The 16,384-nt window shown below is 44.1% G+C and overlaps 3 protein-coding genes across 3 annotated transcripts; all 3 read left to right on the top strand.

The window, feature by feature from the left end:
- Window positions 1-99: 99 nt before the first annotated feature.
- PHALS_12873 (Mitochondrial distribution/morphology family 35/apoptosis) lies at window positions 100-838 on the top strand (the record flags this gene model as incomplete). The annotated part of the gene is made up of 3 exons (XM_024728511.1): window positions 100-103; window positions 181-338; window positions 404-838. The coding sequence occupies 3 exons, from the start codon at window positions 100-102 to the stop codon at window positions 836-838; spliced, it is 597 nt and encodes a 198-aa protein (XP_024578981.1).
- Window positions 839-8,576: 7,738 nt separating this feature from the next.
- On the top strand, window positions 8,577-9,732 carry PHALS_12872 (uncharacterized protein; the record flags this gene model as incomplete). Its single annotated transcript, XM_024728510.1, has 7 exons — window positions 8,577-8,924; window positions 9,134-9,144; window positions 9,202-9,250; window positions 9,326-9,363; window positions 9,423-9,446; window positions 9,514-9,646; window positions 9,727-9,732. 7 exons carry the CDS (start codon window positions 8,577-8,579, stop codon window positions 9,730-9,732), a joined length of 609 nt encoding a protein of 202 aa, XP_024578980.1.
- Window positions 9,733-10,953: 1,221 nt separating this feature from the next.
- PHALS_14644 (uncharacterized protein) lies at window positions 10,954-11,331 on the top strand (the record flags this gene model as incomplete). The annotated part of the gene is made up of 2 exons (XM_024728509.1): window positions 10,954-10,969; window positions 11,039-11,331. 2 exons carry the CDS (start codon window positions 10,954-10,956, stop codon window positions 11,329-11,331), a joined length of 309 nt encoding a protein of 102 aa, XP_024578979.1.
- Window positions 11,332-16,384: the final 5,053 nt, after the last annotated feature.

Here is a 16,384-nt window from a genome sequence, read left to right as displayed (position 1 = left end):
TCACAAGTTTCTTACGACCATCGCGGATGACGTAACCAGTATTATATACTAAAGGTCGCAAAAACTGCGCCGTTTTTCATTTGCTAGAGAACGTCTACGATGGGTGCGACATCCTGCGCCACTTCCCTGACCGGAAGAAGCTTTCGTTGCCATAAGAATCTCATTACCAATTAATCACAGAGCAACACACAACGATAATGAACGCATTTGCCGAGTGTCAAGAACAAAAGGATCGTGTCAAAGCCTGTTATGGTGACTGGTTTCAGAAATTGTGGGGAGGTTCGTACGACCGTCATAGCTGTGAACAAGAGACTGAAGACTATCGCCAGTGTGTCCAGGTACAGTGGTCTTTCTTTCTTTGTTGAACAAATTGCTTCTGACGTTCTGGATTTTTTGAGCACAGGATGTGCTGAAGCGCAATAAGGACCAAGGCAAGCGCAGCTGGAAGAATTCGGACAATGACTGGATGGATCGAGTCAAGGATCAGTCAAATGATGCCGCTGAAGAGGCAACGGGTCGTGCTCGCCAAACTCGTGACAGAGTTAGAGACAAGTCTAACAATGTGGCTGACGAGGTCAAGGGACGTACTCGGAATGTGCGTGACAAAGTTAAAGACAAGTCGAACAATGTGGCTGAAGAGGTCAAGGGACGTGCTCGCAATGCGCGCGACCGCGCAATTGATGGGAAAGAGGAAGCTGAGAGCAAATTAAGAAGCACAGCATCTAATGTCACATCTAAAGTCCAAGAAACTGCTGACTCGTGGGCCGATAAAATTAAGGGATTTGCCAAGAAGGCTGACAACAAAGCCCAACACACTTACGATGATGATGATGACTAAGTTAGATTAGTATAAAGAGCTATATCCGCCCATGGTCTTTACTTTTGGCCTGATAGTAGCACTTGGGTGCATCGAATTAAAATATCACTAAATATCATACATTGAATCTTTTGGCAAAAATGTCGATATTTGAGTTTCATGAATATATTCTTTCGTTTATAAACAATATTCCACTTTTTCAGCCAAGCGTTCTTTTTTCTGTAAGGTCTTTTCCAAAATATTAGGTCTACATGGTCTAAGGAGGCGAAGGATTTTCTTCCTGGAAAAGATATTATTATACCGTTTATTAAACGCTAAATCCATACTCGGAGCATTTAAGACATTTGGTATAGTAAGCACAATACGGTATCATTCCACTCGGTGAATTTTTGGATATTCATAAGTACCGTAGTATCCAAATTTAGAAAAGCTACGAAACACCCGAAAAGACAGACCGCATGTTTGAAAAATCAACGTTTTTTGATAAGAGATACTGAAATATATTTTTCTCTCGAAATAGCAAAGCGAGCTAATAAGAAGTGGACCACATTTGACCTCACACTTATTTCATCATTTTATGACTCAGTGGGAGCAATCACCTTTTGCAAAATTACCCCTGACGTACCACTCCTCTTTCTGCAACTTGCCGTTCCTGCTCTTCTATGCGTACATGCATTAAAAGTTTTTTCCCATGTACCGAATAGGATGGCTCAACAAGTTTTTGCTAAAAAGCAGGACGCGCTTAACGAAATTCCCGTCGAGAATCCCGAGATGTCATCCGAGGAAACGGGCTATAACCCCGAGTCTTGACCAAACACATACAATCTTGCCCGGCGACACACACTCTAGTCATCATCCAGAGAGAAGGTGCTCACTGCGCTCAGCTACCAGTTGCACGGTTCGCAAACTCTATGCCCTTTCCTTTTGGCGAAAGTGTTTCGGCACCCCAACGTAGAGCCCACAATGATATTCGGCTCAATATCAGCAAATAGTCCTGGATCGGAGAGTCCAGCTTGCTTACTGCAATCGTAAAAGTCACGCCGTCTCTTGCCTTAATCTCGACGTGATGACGGTTGTATCGCGTCCGAAGTTGCTCGACGCGCTGGTGTAGGGTCCCAACACGCCTATGTATGAGGGGTTTTCCGCTCGCACCTAGAGCGAATGAAGTGCGAAAAAGTCGCTCCGCGACCGTTTTGTGCGCTTGAAGCAGCGCCCAGATAACCCCCTACACTCTCTGAGGGTGTATCTGGGGTAGTAGAAGCTGGCGATAGTATCGCTGATTATAAGAATCTGCTTGGTCACTATGCGAGGAAAAACGCCGTTTCACCCGTCCAAAGTTTCTACAAGCTAGCATCAGCGACGTCTTGAGCGTCGTCTTACGTTTGACTCAAAGATTCAAAGCACGACACGGACGTCGTGGTAACAACCCATCACTTTAATCTGTACTGCTTACAGACCAGTTTGTCTTCATGTGCCAGCTGTTATTTTTACTAGTCAAGGGTCGATACACGGAGATCGGTCACCTATCACTAGTAATCAACGCGTTGCGACGGGCGAGCATGCCTAATTAAAACCATGGGGTTGCCAAGTCGTGGGCGGTCACGACACCAAAGCGATTCAGCCGAAGCGGGGTCACAAACTTGCATGGAATACAGATGACCATTCCATTTCCATTTTCAGTGTAAACTCTTCAATTCACCAGATAAGATGAAGAGCCCTGGTTCACCCGCCTGTTGTCAGACGTATGAAAGATGGCGGTCCTTCACTCATCGTGCAATGCCGGTGAAGATTGACCCTCCAGCAACCAACTTTCGTGATCTATCCTGCTAATGGTGGTGCGTCGAGTCCGCCTGAATGTCATGGCGCGCAAACAAGGTTGTTATCTCTGGGTCGTAGAATCCCTCCTTGAGCTTCGCCATCGTACTGCTTGACCTGAGCCCCCCAACTGGACTGCCTTGTCAGAGTGGGTTGTGGTAGGGCTCCAACAGCTCATAAAGACAGCTGGACGTGTTTGAAATCTCGTCGGGAATTTCAGAGTACAAGTTGACCCCTTGCTTGCTGAGACTGTGAACGGTCCAATGTAACCGGAACGCAATCGGTATTAAAGACTGCAGACGTTGTTTGTGTAGATTCGTTAATTACGATCAAAGAGCGCACAGCATATTAGTGCATTTTTGCCTGTCCCTGACATCGGTGTGCTGCCTTTAAAGTCGTTGTGCCTAGTCAAGGCGTCGCTTACCCTGCTCATGACGCTTAATCTGATCCAAATAGAACCAATGATATTTTTTCTATGTGCGACCGGTTTGATATTAGCGAGGCGAACTAAATCGACAGCCGCTCCTGCCAAAGGCCGGGGTTGCTTCGCGATCATGTGAAGGCGTCAGGATATTGACCAAACCATTTTGTAAAGTTGGGTAACGCCATTAGAGGCACGTACTGCGTTATTTAACGCATGACCGAGAGACGAGAAGAATTTGCTCCAGCACAGTAGTCTTTCCGCGCTAGTGCTCATTATAAAATCTCTCGCAACGCGCCTCACAAGTTTTGTCTATTAATTTGTTTGCGATTGGTCAGTGACTGACATGTCCAATCTTCGGCATCTTAAATTATTTTTGCCAAACTTTGCTGTAAAGCGCAGATCTCTATCGGATACAATGACCACCGGCAAGCCATGTTGGCAAAACACTTTGTAGTGAAACAGTTTGACAATATTCTCATCTGTCGTTTTATCGATGACTGCAACAAGATGAGCAATCTTGCTCAAATAGTCCACAAATATCACATTACTGGTATTATGTCTTTGGAACACCAAAAGCTAAAGCCCTGTATTACAAAACTTCACGAGTGGTGGCTCGTCATGATATAATTTTGGTGTGAAACATGTGAGAGGTCTTAGTTGGCCAACTCGGTTGATGAAGACATTTTGCTGGTGAGCGCTATTCAATTAGAAATGTAAACGCGAGTTAGCACATGTGTGCATAGCAGCGGGTCAATCCTCCACTGCATGGCGCGGAACTTGAGCAGCATGCCGGTTCCGGCAAAGTCTGGCTATCCATCTATGTACTTTTTAAATACAGCCATGCGATGCAGGAGTGCAATCTCGCGCTTTAATTTATCAACATCTAAACTCTCAAATTCATTGCTAACCAAATCAATCAGCAGCACAGCAAAATTTGCATTCGACCCATAAGCTATACGTATCGCCTCATCTTTGGTAGCACCACCATTGTGATTTTTTGACAAGATTTATCGAAGCGACGCGGAAGCGCGTCTACCACGAAATTTAGCCGACCCTGCATAATTTCTACCTCAATGTTATACTCAGCAAAGAAGAATGTCCATCTTGAAATTCACTGTGAGAGATTTGATGATGCCGTCGCTGTGCTTAACGATGTATGATATGTATAGATCAGAAACAACCAAGCTGGTGCACATTATACTTGATGGAGAAGGGGCTCGGTGGTCGCAAAGTTTGAGCTGAGCTACGTCGCGCCGTTAGCGAACCCCGCCCTCCTTGTCTTTTCATACCGGGAAAGAAGTATCCGACTCGAAGTCGACTTCCTCCGAATCCTCGACGCAGAAATTCGTCGCCCGGGTGTTTGGTGCTCAGTTGCCGAGGACTTGGCACAATTTTGTGTCAATTTAAGACGATCGATGATAAGTCGTATCATGCCAATCCGCTTCTTAAAGAGCTTTAAGGCAGAGACCTTAATCGATCAGTTAATGCCTTTTATTTGAGGGATCCGGAGTCCCTATTTTTGGTTGAAAATCTGGAAGGAAACTTCTTCGGCCCCAAGTTCACCCCAATTTATATTAAGAGATATTTATTTGTGTGCATACAGTTAAGCACCGTCGCAAGGGCTCAATGTGATATTCAAGATTTCTCTTGCTCTACATGACTGTGAACAATGCATTCGAAGCATCTGGTATAGCCACTCAGCTAAGTCACCAAACGACTACTCACCGCTGTTAATTTAAGCAGTTTACATGGCATTACTAGAGCATCTCGCTCTCAATATCCACCGCTGCATGATGTGAAGTACTGTATCATATCAGCAGCTGATAAATGTCATCGACTTGGTTGGGAACACTAAAAAATGCAGCCGGACCTGTTGTACAGCACACTCTTTTTACAATCGGCATTTGCGCCAAAATCGTGGCTGCATTTAGCTTATTATACGCATGTGAGATAGTTAAGCTGACCATGCTTTTCTGCAGTCTATCCTTTTCCAAGATTGGCATTTGCGTCAAATTCGTGGCTGCGATTTGCTTAAATATTGATAAAAAATGGCCACTCGCCGTTATCTTTTCCGACACAAAAAGTCGACTGCGAGTGCGAGTAATTGTACTGTCTTGCCCGACATTTTTTGTGCTTCGCATGGAAGAAAACACCATTGATATCATACAGTACCCTTCGCTAGATGCATTATCTTGTCACCCAATATCGGCTCCGTAAGTCGAGTCAATTAAATGATGTATTTCACTATCTTATCATGCATGGTCTATCTCACCGAACAGCGTCACGATCTTTGTAAACCATAGGATCTTAAAAATCTTGAGTATAGCCCTCACCACCCTAGCTGAGTAATTCGCAAATTTCTATGTATGACAAGTATAACCATATCGGGCGACGTGCTCAGCTCCCATCCGTTACAAACTATGTCATTTCGGTGACCTTAACGTCTTGTTTTTCCTTGCACAGACCTCCGAGGAATTTCAGCTTTATAATCGCGTTGTCAATGCAGCGAGATGAGATTGAGAGCCCCTAGTGCTACCCCAGTTACTCCACCTATGAGTACATAATTTTCCTCTTCCTTACTCATGGAGCTTCACAACTCTGCATGGTTTGTTCACCACACAGTTGTGCTGACCCAGCTGTTCCGCCTCTTCATGGTATGGATAGGGCATCCTTTTTACTTTGGCTCTTCTACTTGCGAATTACAGTCGTCATCCAACTCCTCCGACTATGCCAGGGAGATAGCGGCACCCAGTCGCTTCCACTCGCCATTGTCCCTGTCACAGATTAAAACAGCCCATGACTGTTCTATACCAAGCCGCTTGAGAAAAACCTGGGGGCCTTAAAGTGCAGTTGGCTGAGCCCATCTTAACAGAGATAGTCTCTGATGACCACAATGTAAAGTCGCCATTTTCCGTCTTATCCTAAGGCCACGGCTTACTACGGCCTCTGCCTGTTAAGCTTTGTTCAGGGCACCTGGTAATACCATCGCTGTATATTTTAGGCAATCTTATGACCTAAACGGAAGCTGGTGCCTGCATCAAAACCCCCTCTATGTTATATGGCAGAAGAGGGACATTATGACCTAAACGGAAGCTGGTGCCTGCATCAAAACCCCCTCTATGTTATATGGCAGGGGAGGGACAAGCGTTACCAAACCGCAATCAGGAGAAGGCCTAGATCTTCGATTTCTAGTCGATCCATCGCTCGTGGGATTTCCATCACGCCATACCTAGGGTGATATCGTATCTCAAATTTAGGTGCGGGCCATACAATATTGTCTGCTGTCTCTCAAGCTTCACATTAAGACTTAGTACGATCTTCGACAATTTTTTAGTTCCTTTGTCGCAAGAAGCACGGATATCGTATTAGTATTTTGGCCTCTTTCAGAATTCGGGGCATTGTCTTCTGTTTTTGACGTCATACGCAATTCAACGACGCTTTTGAATTTATCACGTGTTTAATACCTTCACAAAGTGCAGTGCATTGAATCGACAACTATAGCACGTAAAGCCCACCTCTTTTAAAAAAGGTCGCTCTTTTTAAGTCGGAGTATCATTGACCATGACCTACGTGAAGTAGAATAGAGCGCATTTTTTTGGTAGATCGCTCTTAGCATATCGGAACTCCACGGTACCCCTTGAGACAATCGTTCTTCGACCTTATGTGGAAGCACAACCCAGACAAAAGCAAAGCGGACAAGCAAGATACAGAAAATCTGTGTACTACAATCGAAACATCTGCTAATACTGTGGAGCTGCTCAGAAGCTAGGAAATCGCAGGTTTTCTATTCAGCATATCTCATCGCTTCTTCAAAAAGGTAGGGTGGACGTGGAAGGTTTGAGCGCAAGTAGCACACGTTCGTAGTTCATTCATATCTATCATAATCGGTTATTCCAAAGGATAGTGTCAGACACCAGTGCGGCGATGGTTGTACGTTCCCCCTGGTGCTTGCTTGCTAGGTCTTGCCCCGTGAGGAGCAACAAGGAATATAAAGCTACCCGATACGTCTGGTGAGGCGGTGCGAGCACCCGCGACATCTGTCGCTTTAAAGCTTCTCGCATCGGGAGCGCCTCTTTTATTGAGGTATTGCATGAAAGTGCCCACTTTCGCGTGAGACCTTCTAACTTGGAGACGCAAGCACGATGCAAGCTCGACGCGGTGTGGCTACGGTTGAATTTAAGCTGAATTCATGGCTATTTTTACTTATCGTTTTTGAGGGAAAGAATTTTCTCCACCCGGCTTTTAATGGCCTCAATATCAGTAGTCTCACGCTGAAACCTATTTGTTTCTACACTGGAGTGTCTAACAAGCGCATTCCTAAAGCGAGTGAGCGCGTCTAGACCCGCGATCACCGCTTTCAGCCTTTCAGCCTTCGATTCCCTGATCCATCGGGATTAAATTAGCCGGACGCCTATTTTGCTGGTATAGTTGTTTGGACACAGAAATGTGAATATTTCATGTTCCATCCTCGTAGATGATATATAACATTTGCTCGTGAGACTAACTACAAATGCTGTTAAATGCAATCTGCTTGCTATGAACTCTGCACAGAAGAAGATCCGACTCTTAAAGTCCGCTTCACAAACGCACAAACGTTAGATTCGTGAGCTTTGACCTGGAGAGCCTCTAAGGTAACAAACTCTGTAAAGTACATATATTCAGTATGATAATGCAGCTTAGTAAATTTGTACTATCTACAAAATTGAGGTGTCTCCTTTTCTAGCAGCCAATGTGTCTCTCGGACACCATGTTTACCTTACTTTTGCGCAGAAATAATGTGCTTACTTAGTGTTTGATACATTCGCTTACGTAGATTATTTTGCAGCGAATCGTACTTTAAATAAAAACACTATTTAAATACAAGCGATTTATATGTTGGTGAGTGTGAAACCAATCATTTAGTGCGCCTGCGTAATTTGGGTAACGTACTCTTGAGACATTATTAATGTCATAACTTCTTCTGAGTAACAGCGTACACCAATACGACGATGAGGAGAAAGATTGTTTATGTTCCATTCTGTTTTCCGATCCAAAGATGCATTGACCGTATTCAAATCATTTTTACCTTCGTAAGGTTCCGACTTCAACAAAACGAGCATTGAACCATAGGAGAGCCCATGTTTTTGTCTGACGGCAACTAAGTGCGCACTTACGTGCCTATCTCAATCCGCGGAGACGTCAGCGCTGCGCTCCTAGTGATAAGTAAGTAAGTCGTCAAATAGTCAATTGAGGTTGGATTGATTGTGTGCAGCCTGGAAAGCAGTCATTTCTCGCATTGGTTTTCTTAAAGCGAGAATTGCGACACTTTCATTACTTCAATAATAACCTTGAAAATTTCATAAACATGCAGTGTACTGACCATAAGTTATACAAGCCAGTCCTCTATCAAATTTTTAGTCTTGATTTTCCCACTTGTCAATAAGCTTTGCTGTACAACGGTCGCAGTATGTGCTCATGCATCGGCTTCAGATTTTGGTGCTTGTCGCAGGGACTTTACTGGCTGCCCGTGAAACTACTGCTATGTTTATCTTCAAGAAATGTTGTATGGGTAAAAACGATATAGATGCAGTGATGTCCCAACCGAAGTTTCGGCTTCCGTCTGGATACAAACATGGCGAGGGTCCTTTGACTAAAAAAGAACTCAGGAACCTTATAAACAACAAAACGACACTCGCTGCTTATGCTGACAAATCTAATTATCTGACACAAAAGTCCGACATTTGGATTATGAAAAAATGGTTCCCGAAGTATGATCACTATAAAAAAAGTCTGGAACAGCTGATATCACTCAAGGAAGCGAAGAAGGAAGACGACGAAGAATTGGCTCTCCTAAAACGTCTACATACAAAAGATATTTCGAACAACTATGTGAATGGGATTACGCCGCCGATACGGCCAAGACGAACTGTCCAATGATACTATGCAACAGAAGACAGCGCCACGCAACGGAGTTCTCAGGACAAGGATCAGGCGTGCTTCATAAGGTCAGCGATAGCATGAAGGCACGGCGCAAGTTTATGCATGATAACGAAACTGAGATGGCACAACGTTGGCTTGAGCGTACGCTATGTCAATAGACCAGAGAAGAGTAACACTGCGATAGATTTGCTTTCAATTAATTGATTTTACATAATAATGTCTGCAGTGTTAGCTCTGGTATCCGTTGTTGTGGCCAAGAGCTTAAACATCGATCTGTCATTACATCAAGTCAATCAATTTCATGATATACATTGTTAAATTAACTTGATGTTGTACTGCATTTGCTGCAGCGAGCACATAATAATGATACCGCCGCGATAGAAGAAAGGTGAATACACAGATATTTAGGAACTCATGAGAGCCCGCTACATTTTTTATAAGTTACAGTGATATAAAGGTTCTTGCACCACTGTACGGAACTGAGTCCGCGGAAGCCATTAGCGGTCATCTAATTTCTTGTTGTGGATGAAAATTCCAGGGTCAAATACGCTACTATAAATGTTGTTGGTCAACATGTAATGAGCCCCGATAATCAAGCATTGGACATATCTGACAAGGGTTCCGAAACAACCTGTCATGAAAAAACTACATTGGCTGCTCGAGCAAAGGTGGTCGGTTGAAATTTTGGGAAAACCTGCTCCCACGAATATGAAAAACTGACTTTGTATAGAACTGAATTACCAACAAGTAGGCATGAAGTGGCGTGAAAATGCAAGCAATACTTGTTATAAATGGATAAATAGCTATTTATCATAGAAAAACCAAGGCTTAGCGTGCTCAAAACATCTCGACCCAGAAAGAAGATTCAAAAGCTGATATCACTTGTCTAAAGTTGAGCGCTAAATCTTGCAGTGTGTTCGTCAAAGTATCGGAAGAACGCACTTTGCTCGGATGAAGCAAAAGCATCGTCAATGAATTGAGGTAAAGACTAGTCGAGGTGAAAATGGTAAGTTGATGATGCGCCTTCATTATAGACAATGGGTGGTGCAGATGCCCTTTAGCATCTCAAGCGCTAAAGTGACAGGAAGAAGCATCATTTTACGAAACGTCACAAACAAGAATTGGGGCAGGTCGATGACAGCAAGCTGTTGTTCCGCAGACATTTCATCGATTATATGGCTAGCAGTATGAATTTGCTGATTTACGGGACCTGAAATGTTCGTGGAAAAATGGTGATCGGTTCAACTGATGGCCCCATAGTATATCTAGCGTCGACGTTTTTCATGGTGTCTGGTGCGCCAAGTACAAGTGCGTATAGCAAAAACAAGCTCTGTACAGCAAATTAAGTCGTGGAAGCTAGCGACGATAGAAAAAGCAATGGTTAAGAGGATCAGTGAAAGTGATCCAAGGACAATATCGGGCGGTCGCTGTGTCGATTCAATAAAAAAAGAATCTCTGGCAATGACACCTTGGTATGATTTGATGACATTTTCAAGAACAATACGCTTGTTTAAACTGATGCATTGAGTCTCAGCGAGGACCAGTCTGACTTCTATGGCGTATGCGACAAAGTGCTAACATGCTCTCTGACTTATGACGTTTTCGGCACACCTTATAAATGGCGCCGGACTCAGTCCCTACATGAATACATTTCGTGACTATCGGGGTGTCGTGACGACCCAGTAGAGATCTGCGATGGTTGCCTTGACACGAGAACAAGGGGCGATGTCCAGCAGCATTTCTCAGTGGCTGATTCCTACGTGCGGTGCTCAGTACTCAACATTATCTATATGGTGATTGTCATTGTCTAGGTCACAAGTCACTTGCAATACTTGTTCATTAAACAAGAAAGACTGGAACGAAGACTAGATATAAAGAAAGCTAGATCCTGAAACGGGTAAGTATGAAAGTTTTGAGTTGTCGCTTACGTCATTCATATTAGAATTATGCATCTGTTCCACAAAAAGACCCATGGTCTATGACTGTAGCTCAAGGTCGTGCTACTTTTGCAAACCGTAACAAAAGCTTTACTCTAATGTTTTTTGCACTCTATCAATATCAAGGAATCCAGCAGTCCGTCATTGTTTGCTTTCTACTTCCGGACCACCTATCATATCGGAATTCAAAGACAATAAAGAAAAAGAACGATCGTCAGTTTTCTTGTTGGCCATCAGCTGTCATGATAAAGGCTACTGTAACGGGGACTAACGAGCGTTTCTCGGCCCAAATCCTTTTACTAGGGCGTCAAAGATATCGCCTCGGTACAAAGTGGTCATTGAAATATACTTCGCAGATATGTCGAGAAGATACTCCACCATTACTATGTATAGACGTATTGTTGGCGCAATGGGGCTAGCTGCATTTTGTAGAGAGAAAGCATTGACCACGTGAAACGATACACGCACAGAAATCTCGTTTACTTCTTTCCCACACATTTGGTGCAAATTTACTAAATACGATACAGCATTAATTGTGTACAGTTTTAAGTTACCGAATATAGGTGTTATGGAGGATTCCGTTGATAATAATTTATTTACTATCGCTCATATTAAAGTGTCTTATTGTATGTAGATTTAGAGCTTGCTTTTAGAGCGACTGTACAAAGATTGGTAATAAATATATCATGAGGCTACAGTTAGGATGAATTTAGACCATAGCAAGACCTACTGAGCGTTAGGAGAAAGGTAATTCAAGTCGTTCAAGCATTAAATGTACTGCTACTTTGACACCTAATTACTTCGAAACTTTCGCTTTGGCTCCTGTAGGAGCGCACAAACTCAACTTCTGTGCGTTTGTCAGCGCGGACCTCTAGAGTCAAGACATTCTGTGCGGATTGCACATCCAGTTGCACTTGGTGGCACTTATAGTCAATCCCACAATCTGGTCGTGAAGGACTGTTTTTTCTGCGAGGATAGAAGTGAAATGTTTGTGGGGAACACTTTGCCAGCTAGAAAGCTTTTGCCTACCTTGGGTATCGATGAGATCAGGAAGCTGACGCCTGACAGACCAAGCACCTGGAGGCGCTCACGGCTTTAGAAATGCGCTGGTGAAGCACGTTCACGAACGCTACAGCCGGGCGCCCGTGAAGAAGCTGATGATCCCCACTGTACTTTGACCGTCTAGGCCTTTGACATGTAACACGAAAAAAATGGTGCCTCTGGGTGAGGTAAACTGAAATGGCCATGTACTTGGCCATGCTTCAGCGGAGAGTGTGCGTCGCTCTTAAGTTTTAAAGATAGGAGAATGACCCAAATTTGCAACATTTGGACAAACGAGGCGTTTTCAATGCGGGAAGGTTTGAGAGACTGATGTCGCGAATTTTTGCACCGCTTAGTGCTGCCAATCGGGTGCGTTTAAAGTTCTAGTCTCCCTGTCAAGGGAAGCGACAACTGGCGTAGCCGTTGATAGCTTTCACCATTGCAGTGGCGTCTAATTCTCTTTCGCAGGCTGAATCGCATGGATGGTCTCTGAGCTAGTAGGGAGAGCTGATTTTTTATGGCTCCTCTTGGATGTTGTGGTCAAGGAGATTTAGCTCTTAATGGAGCAACTTCCTTCAAGATTGTTTGGGCTCGTAGCCCAGAGTTGGTGATCAGAGCGTGAAAAAATGTAAAAACCGTCTATTAATAAAATGCAACGTGCAACTGTAGACGGTTTGCAGCAGCATTGTTGATGCCAATTCGGAAAACAATATCCGTGATCTCAAAATGGAGACATGATTTTAGTAGTTCAAACTTTGAAGTTAATCTTGAGGACTTTGACAGTGTAAAATGTCGACTAGTCCCGACCTCAAATTCAAAATACAATCCAATCTTGTTTTTTAGATTAGCGCGCCATGATTTACGGGTCAAATAAAATTTGAAAACGCGCTCTTCCTACTGTCTCTCGCTCTCTCTCTTTCTCTTCTGTAGGAGCATTTGGAAAGTTTTTGTAGGAATCAGAAGCTTTTTAACGCGATTACGAAAATGTGGTGGCTTTCATGCAGAACATGAGACTGTTCACAGTTAATATCATACTTCTAGATGCCACGGGCCAGAGCCGGAAGCAAAGCTGCAGTAGGTCGAGGTCGCGATTACGTAGCTAACTTCAGAGTGTATATCGGTCAGGTCGATATAAGACAAATGTTTGTAGGTGCCTCCGAATTGTCTCACTGGCGGGACGGTCATGAACAGCTGAGAACTCCAGAGTTGGTGGCGAGTAAAAACGATTAGGTATCGCACTCTCTCGTGAAAGAGCCGGTGAATTTGAAGGGAGACTGTAAGTCATGAGTATAAGGGTCAGACCTCAGAGCATGTACCATATAATCATGATGTGCTGGTACAGCTACGTTAGCTCTACCGTTTGATTGGAGTATCATACAGAGCATTAATTCCGCACGAGTAATTAGCTTTACAGATTGTTCAGTTGTGAATGGAGTGACCAAGTTATCTCCACGTTGCGAGCCTCCCTTCCGACCTCCGGTAGTAGCTCTTGAAGCGCTGGAAGAATGGCGATATGACGAAATAATTGTTCAACGGCAAGGTCGCCATTTGATACCGGGGAATGAGCTGTGTTTTTTATCCTCTTAGTAAATCTATCACAAAGGTACTTGTAGATTACTGAATGCAAAATTAAGACAGCTACTCTCGAGAATCTTTGTAGATGGTGTATGACGTCGTAGTGAGATCATATACCAAGTGTGATCCTGCTGGATACGGAAGTGCGTCATGGAACTAAGTTACATGATCTTACATATTGAATAGTGCGACAAGGGCTTTAACGAAGGGAGAGTGCGACGATATTGATGAGATCTTCCGTGCAAAGCATGTCGTGAATGAGTTTGTTGGTGCGTTCAAACCCTCTCATCAAACGCCGTCTTTTGGTGTCAGAAAATCTTACAGCGAGTGACAATTGTCAATGCTAATAACAGCCTAAATACAGCCACATTTTCGGCGCAATCGTTTATTAGTAGGTAGGATATGCTGCGGGGCAGAATGGTCCGTTATACTTTGTGCATCAACCGAGTTGATGGTTATTGTCAGATGCTGATTTGGGGCAGCGATATACCTCTTACTCAATGAGTTCTTTAAGTGTATGCTTTGAGGTGATCAGTTATGCCTCATAGACATTACAAATTTTAAATCGTCAGGTGACGCACTGTCCTGGCCGCATCGTGGCTATGCACAAACCTATTTCGACGATATTTTCGTCCATAGTCGAGCAGAGCATGGTAACTTAGATATGCAAATCCAAATTAGACACTGTCGAGTGGTTCTCGAGTAAATTCTCTAGGAAACTATACAGGCTAGTGGCTTTGGCCTCCTTTTTGGATATTTTCATAGGGTAGCAGGGCCTGCGGGCATATTTTGCGACGAAAAGGAATCTACGCTTGGCAAGTGTCCTGATGCCAAATGGACTTGAGGTGGCTTGGCCTAATCAACTATTTGCACAAGTATAATACAGTATATCGACGTGGCACGACCTCTAACCAATATCCCAAAACGGCTGGAATAGAAAAGTTATTGTGCACGGATTCTGACTCATCAAAATGCTAACCAAGATTTTTACGTCGTCTGTGATGCTTCTGCTAAGCAACAAGGTATGTTTCATTTTAAAAAGATGTCAATGCGGATGTCCGCGTGATCACATTTGAGTCTCGCCAGCCTTATGCGGCAGAGAAGACCTACCCGGCACACGGCAAGAAGCTACTTTAGATGAAATATCGTCTTGTCGAACTCAAAGCGCACATCCTATATTATTTATGATTGCCACAAATCATTCGTCGTCGTGCGCAGCAACTTCAGCACATTTATCACTAAAAATGGCAAAATAACTATCGTTGCCGAGCGTATCTTTGAGGTAATTATAGGCTGTATCGGCTCAATGCGGCGAGGAATGCGTTTTTCACGTCTCTTTGAGTATGGTTTCTTGCATAGAATAATGGTGACCTTGACAAATGATGAGGTGATATGCACAACGTACGGTCAGATGCAACATGCGCTGCGTTGCTGAAGACACCGGTAAGCAAGTAGCTTGAGAGCTCAGGTGCCGTCTTATTGAAATACACGCACCGTCGCAATCCTACATCGCTATGCGTTATTCCTAGGCTTGCTACATTTCATTAATACCCCACATGACAGACAGCGTAAGGTGGTTCTTCGTGATGTGGACTTCGGGTACCGAATAGTATACAAGACACATGATGAATAAACCCTTTGGTTCGCTTTCTCGGATGAGAAAATACAGACTGGGCGGTGATTGCTATGTTTTGGTGGCGTAATGTGTGCAAGTGGCCAAGCATATATATTTTGGTACATGTGAAACGTGTCAATCAAATCATCGCCACATGCGGCGGCACCTTCGGCCACCCCGCCTTTTCTGGCAAATTGCAGGCATCAATCAGTTTGAAGTAAAATATTTGGTATTTTGACGACGCATCCAGTAATACCAGTAATATGGTCTTTGTGGACTGTCTGATAACAATGACTCATCTCGCAGCTGTCAGAGATAGCGTGTATGGTGAGGATACAGTCAAGCGGTACCTTGACACAGTATCTTGTCAACACGGGGTTGCATCGAATAAAGACTCACACTTTACAAGAAAGTTTTGGCATCGCCATTCCAAGTTTTCGGTCGCCGATATGACAACCGCTTACCATCCACAAATATATGGTCACATGAAATGTGTGAATCGGATATTCTCTAAAGCATCAGCGCCGATAGGATGTAGGATCGCTCGACACAGCGCGCTTCTCATTAATGGCTGCAACCAGTTAGCTTGTGAGGCCTTAAGACAGGTGACGCAACCTTTGATCTTAAAAATGGCGCCAATTAAGTCTGAGTATCTGCGGCATTTCTACCAGCTTTAGTATCCTAAGTACATCCCTCACGGAGAGAGGTGATTTTACAAACTGCTGTTGCTTCTGGCGCAGGCGGCACTCTTGGGAAGTGACCACCTTCTGGTAGCGTGAGCGCTCGCGGATTGACTTTTCTGCGATCGTTTTGTTTCGCTTTGCAATCGCGGAATGCCCGCACACACCGCGTGTAAAAGCTCTGCACCAGCGCAAGAAGCGACTTCAATCGGTTTGGAGTCGTATACACTGCGCGATGGTTTCAACAAGACTTAACGTGACTTTTACCTTGCAGTTACGCAAGCTGGGCTCGTTGCGCCAGGTCCAACTGGTTGGCAACGAGGGGGACTTTGTCGGTAGACTCACAGCAGGTTGAAGCACTTTTCACCAACCGAAATGAGCGCGGAGTCCGAGACTTGTACAGCGTAAAGAATGAGCACAGGAATCGACTCCTTTTTGAAACGACCTGGCCGTGTATCGGCAAGTGAAGTGTTTGATGGGAGTCGAAAGCTTACATCTACCGTCCCCAGAGAATACTTATGCATCCTCACCTACAATCTCCTTAGGCATGACGGTTGTAAT

The sequence above is a fragment of the Plasmopara halstedii genome (genome assembly GCF_900000015.1).
Source record: "Plasmopara halstedii genome assembly, contig: Scaffold_650, whole genome shotgun sequence".
NCBI classification, from domain to species: Eukaryota; Oomycota; class Peronosporomycetes; order Peronosporales; family Peronosporaceae; genus Plasmopara; species Plasmopara halstedii.
The sequence above is the reverse complement of the archived record's forward strand: the minus strand, read 5'-3'. Positions and strand labels throughout refer to the sequence as shown.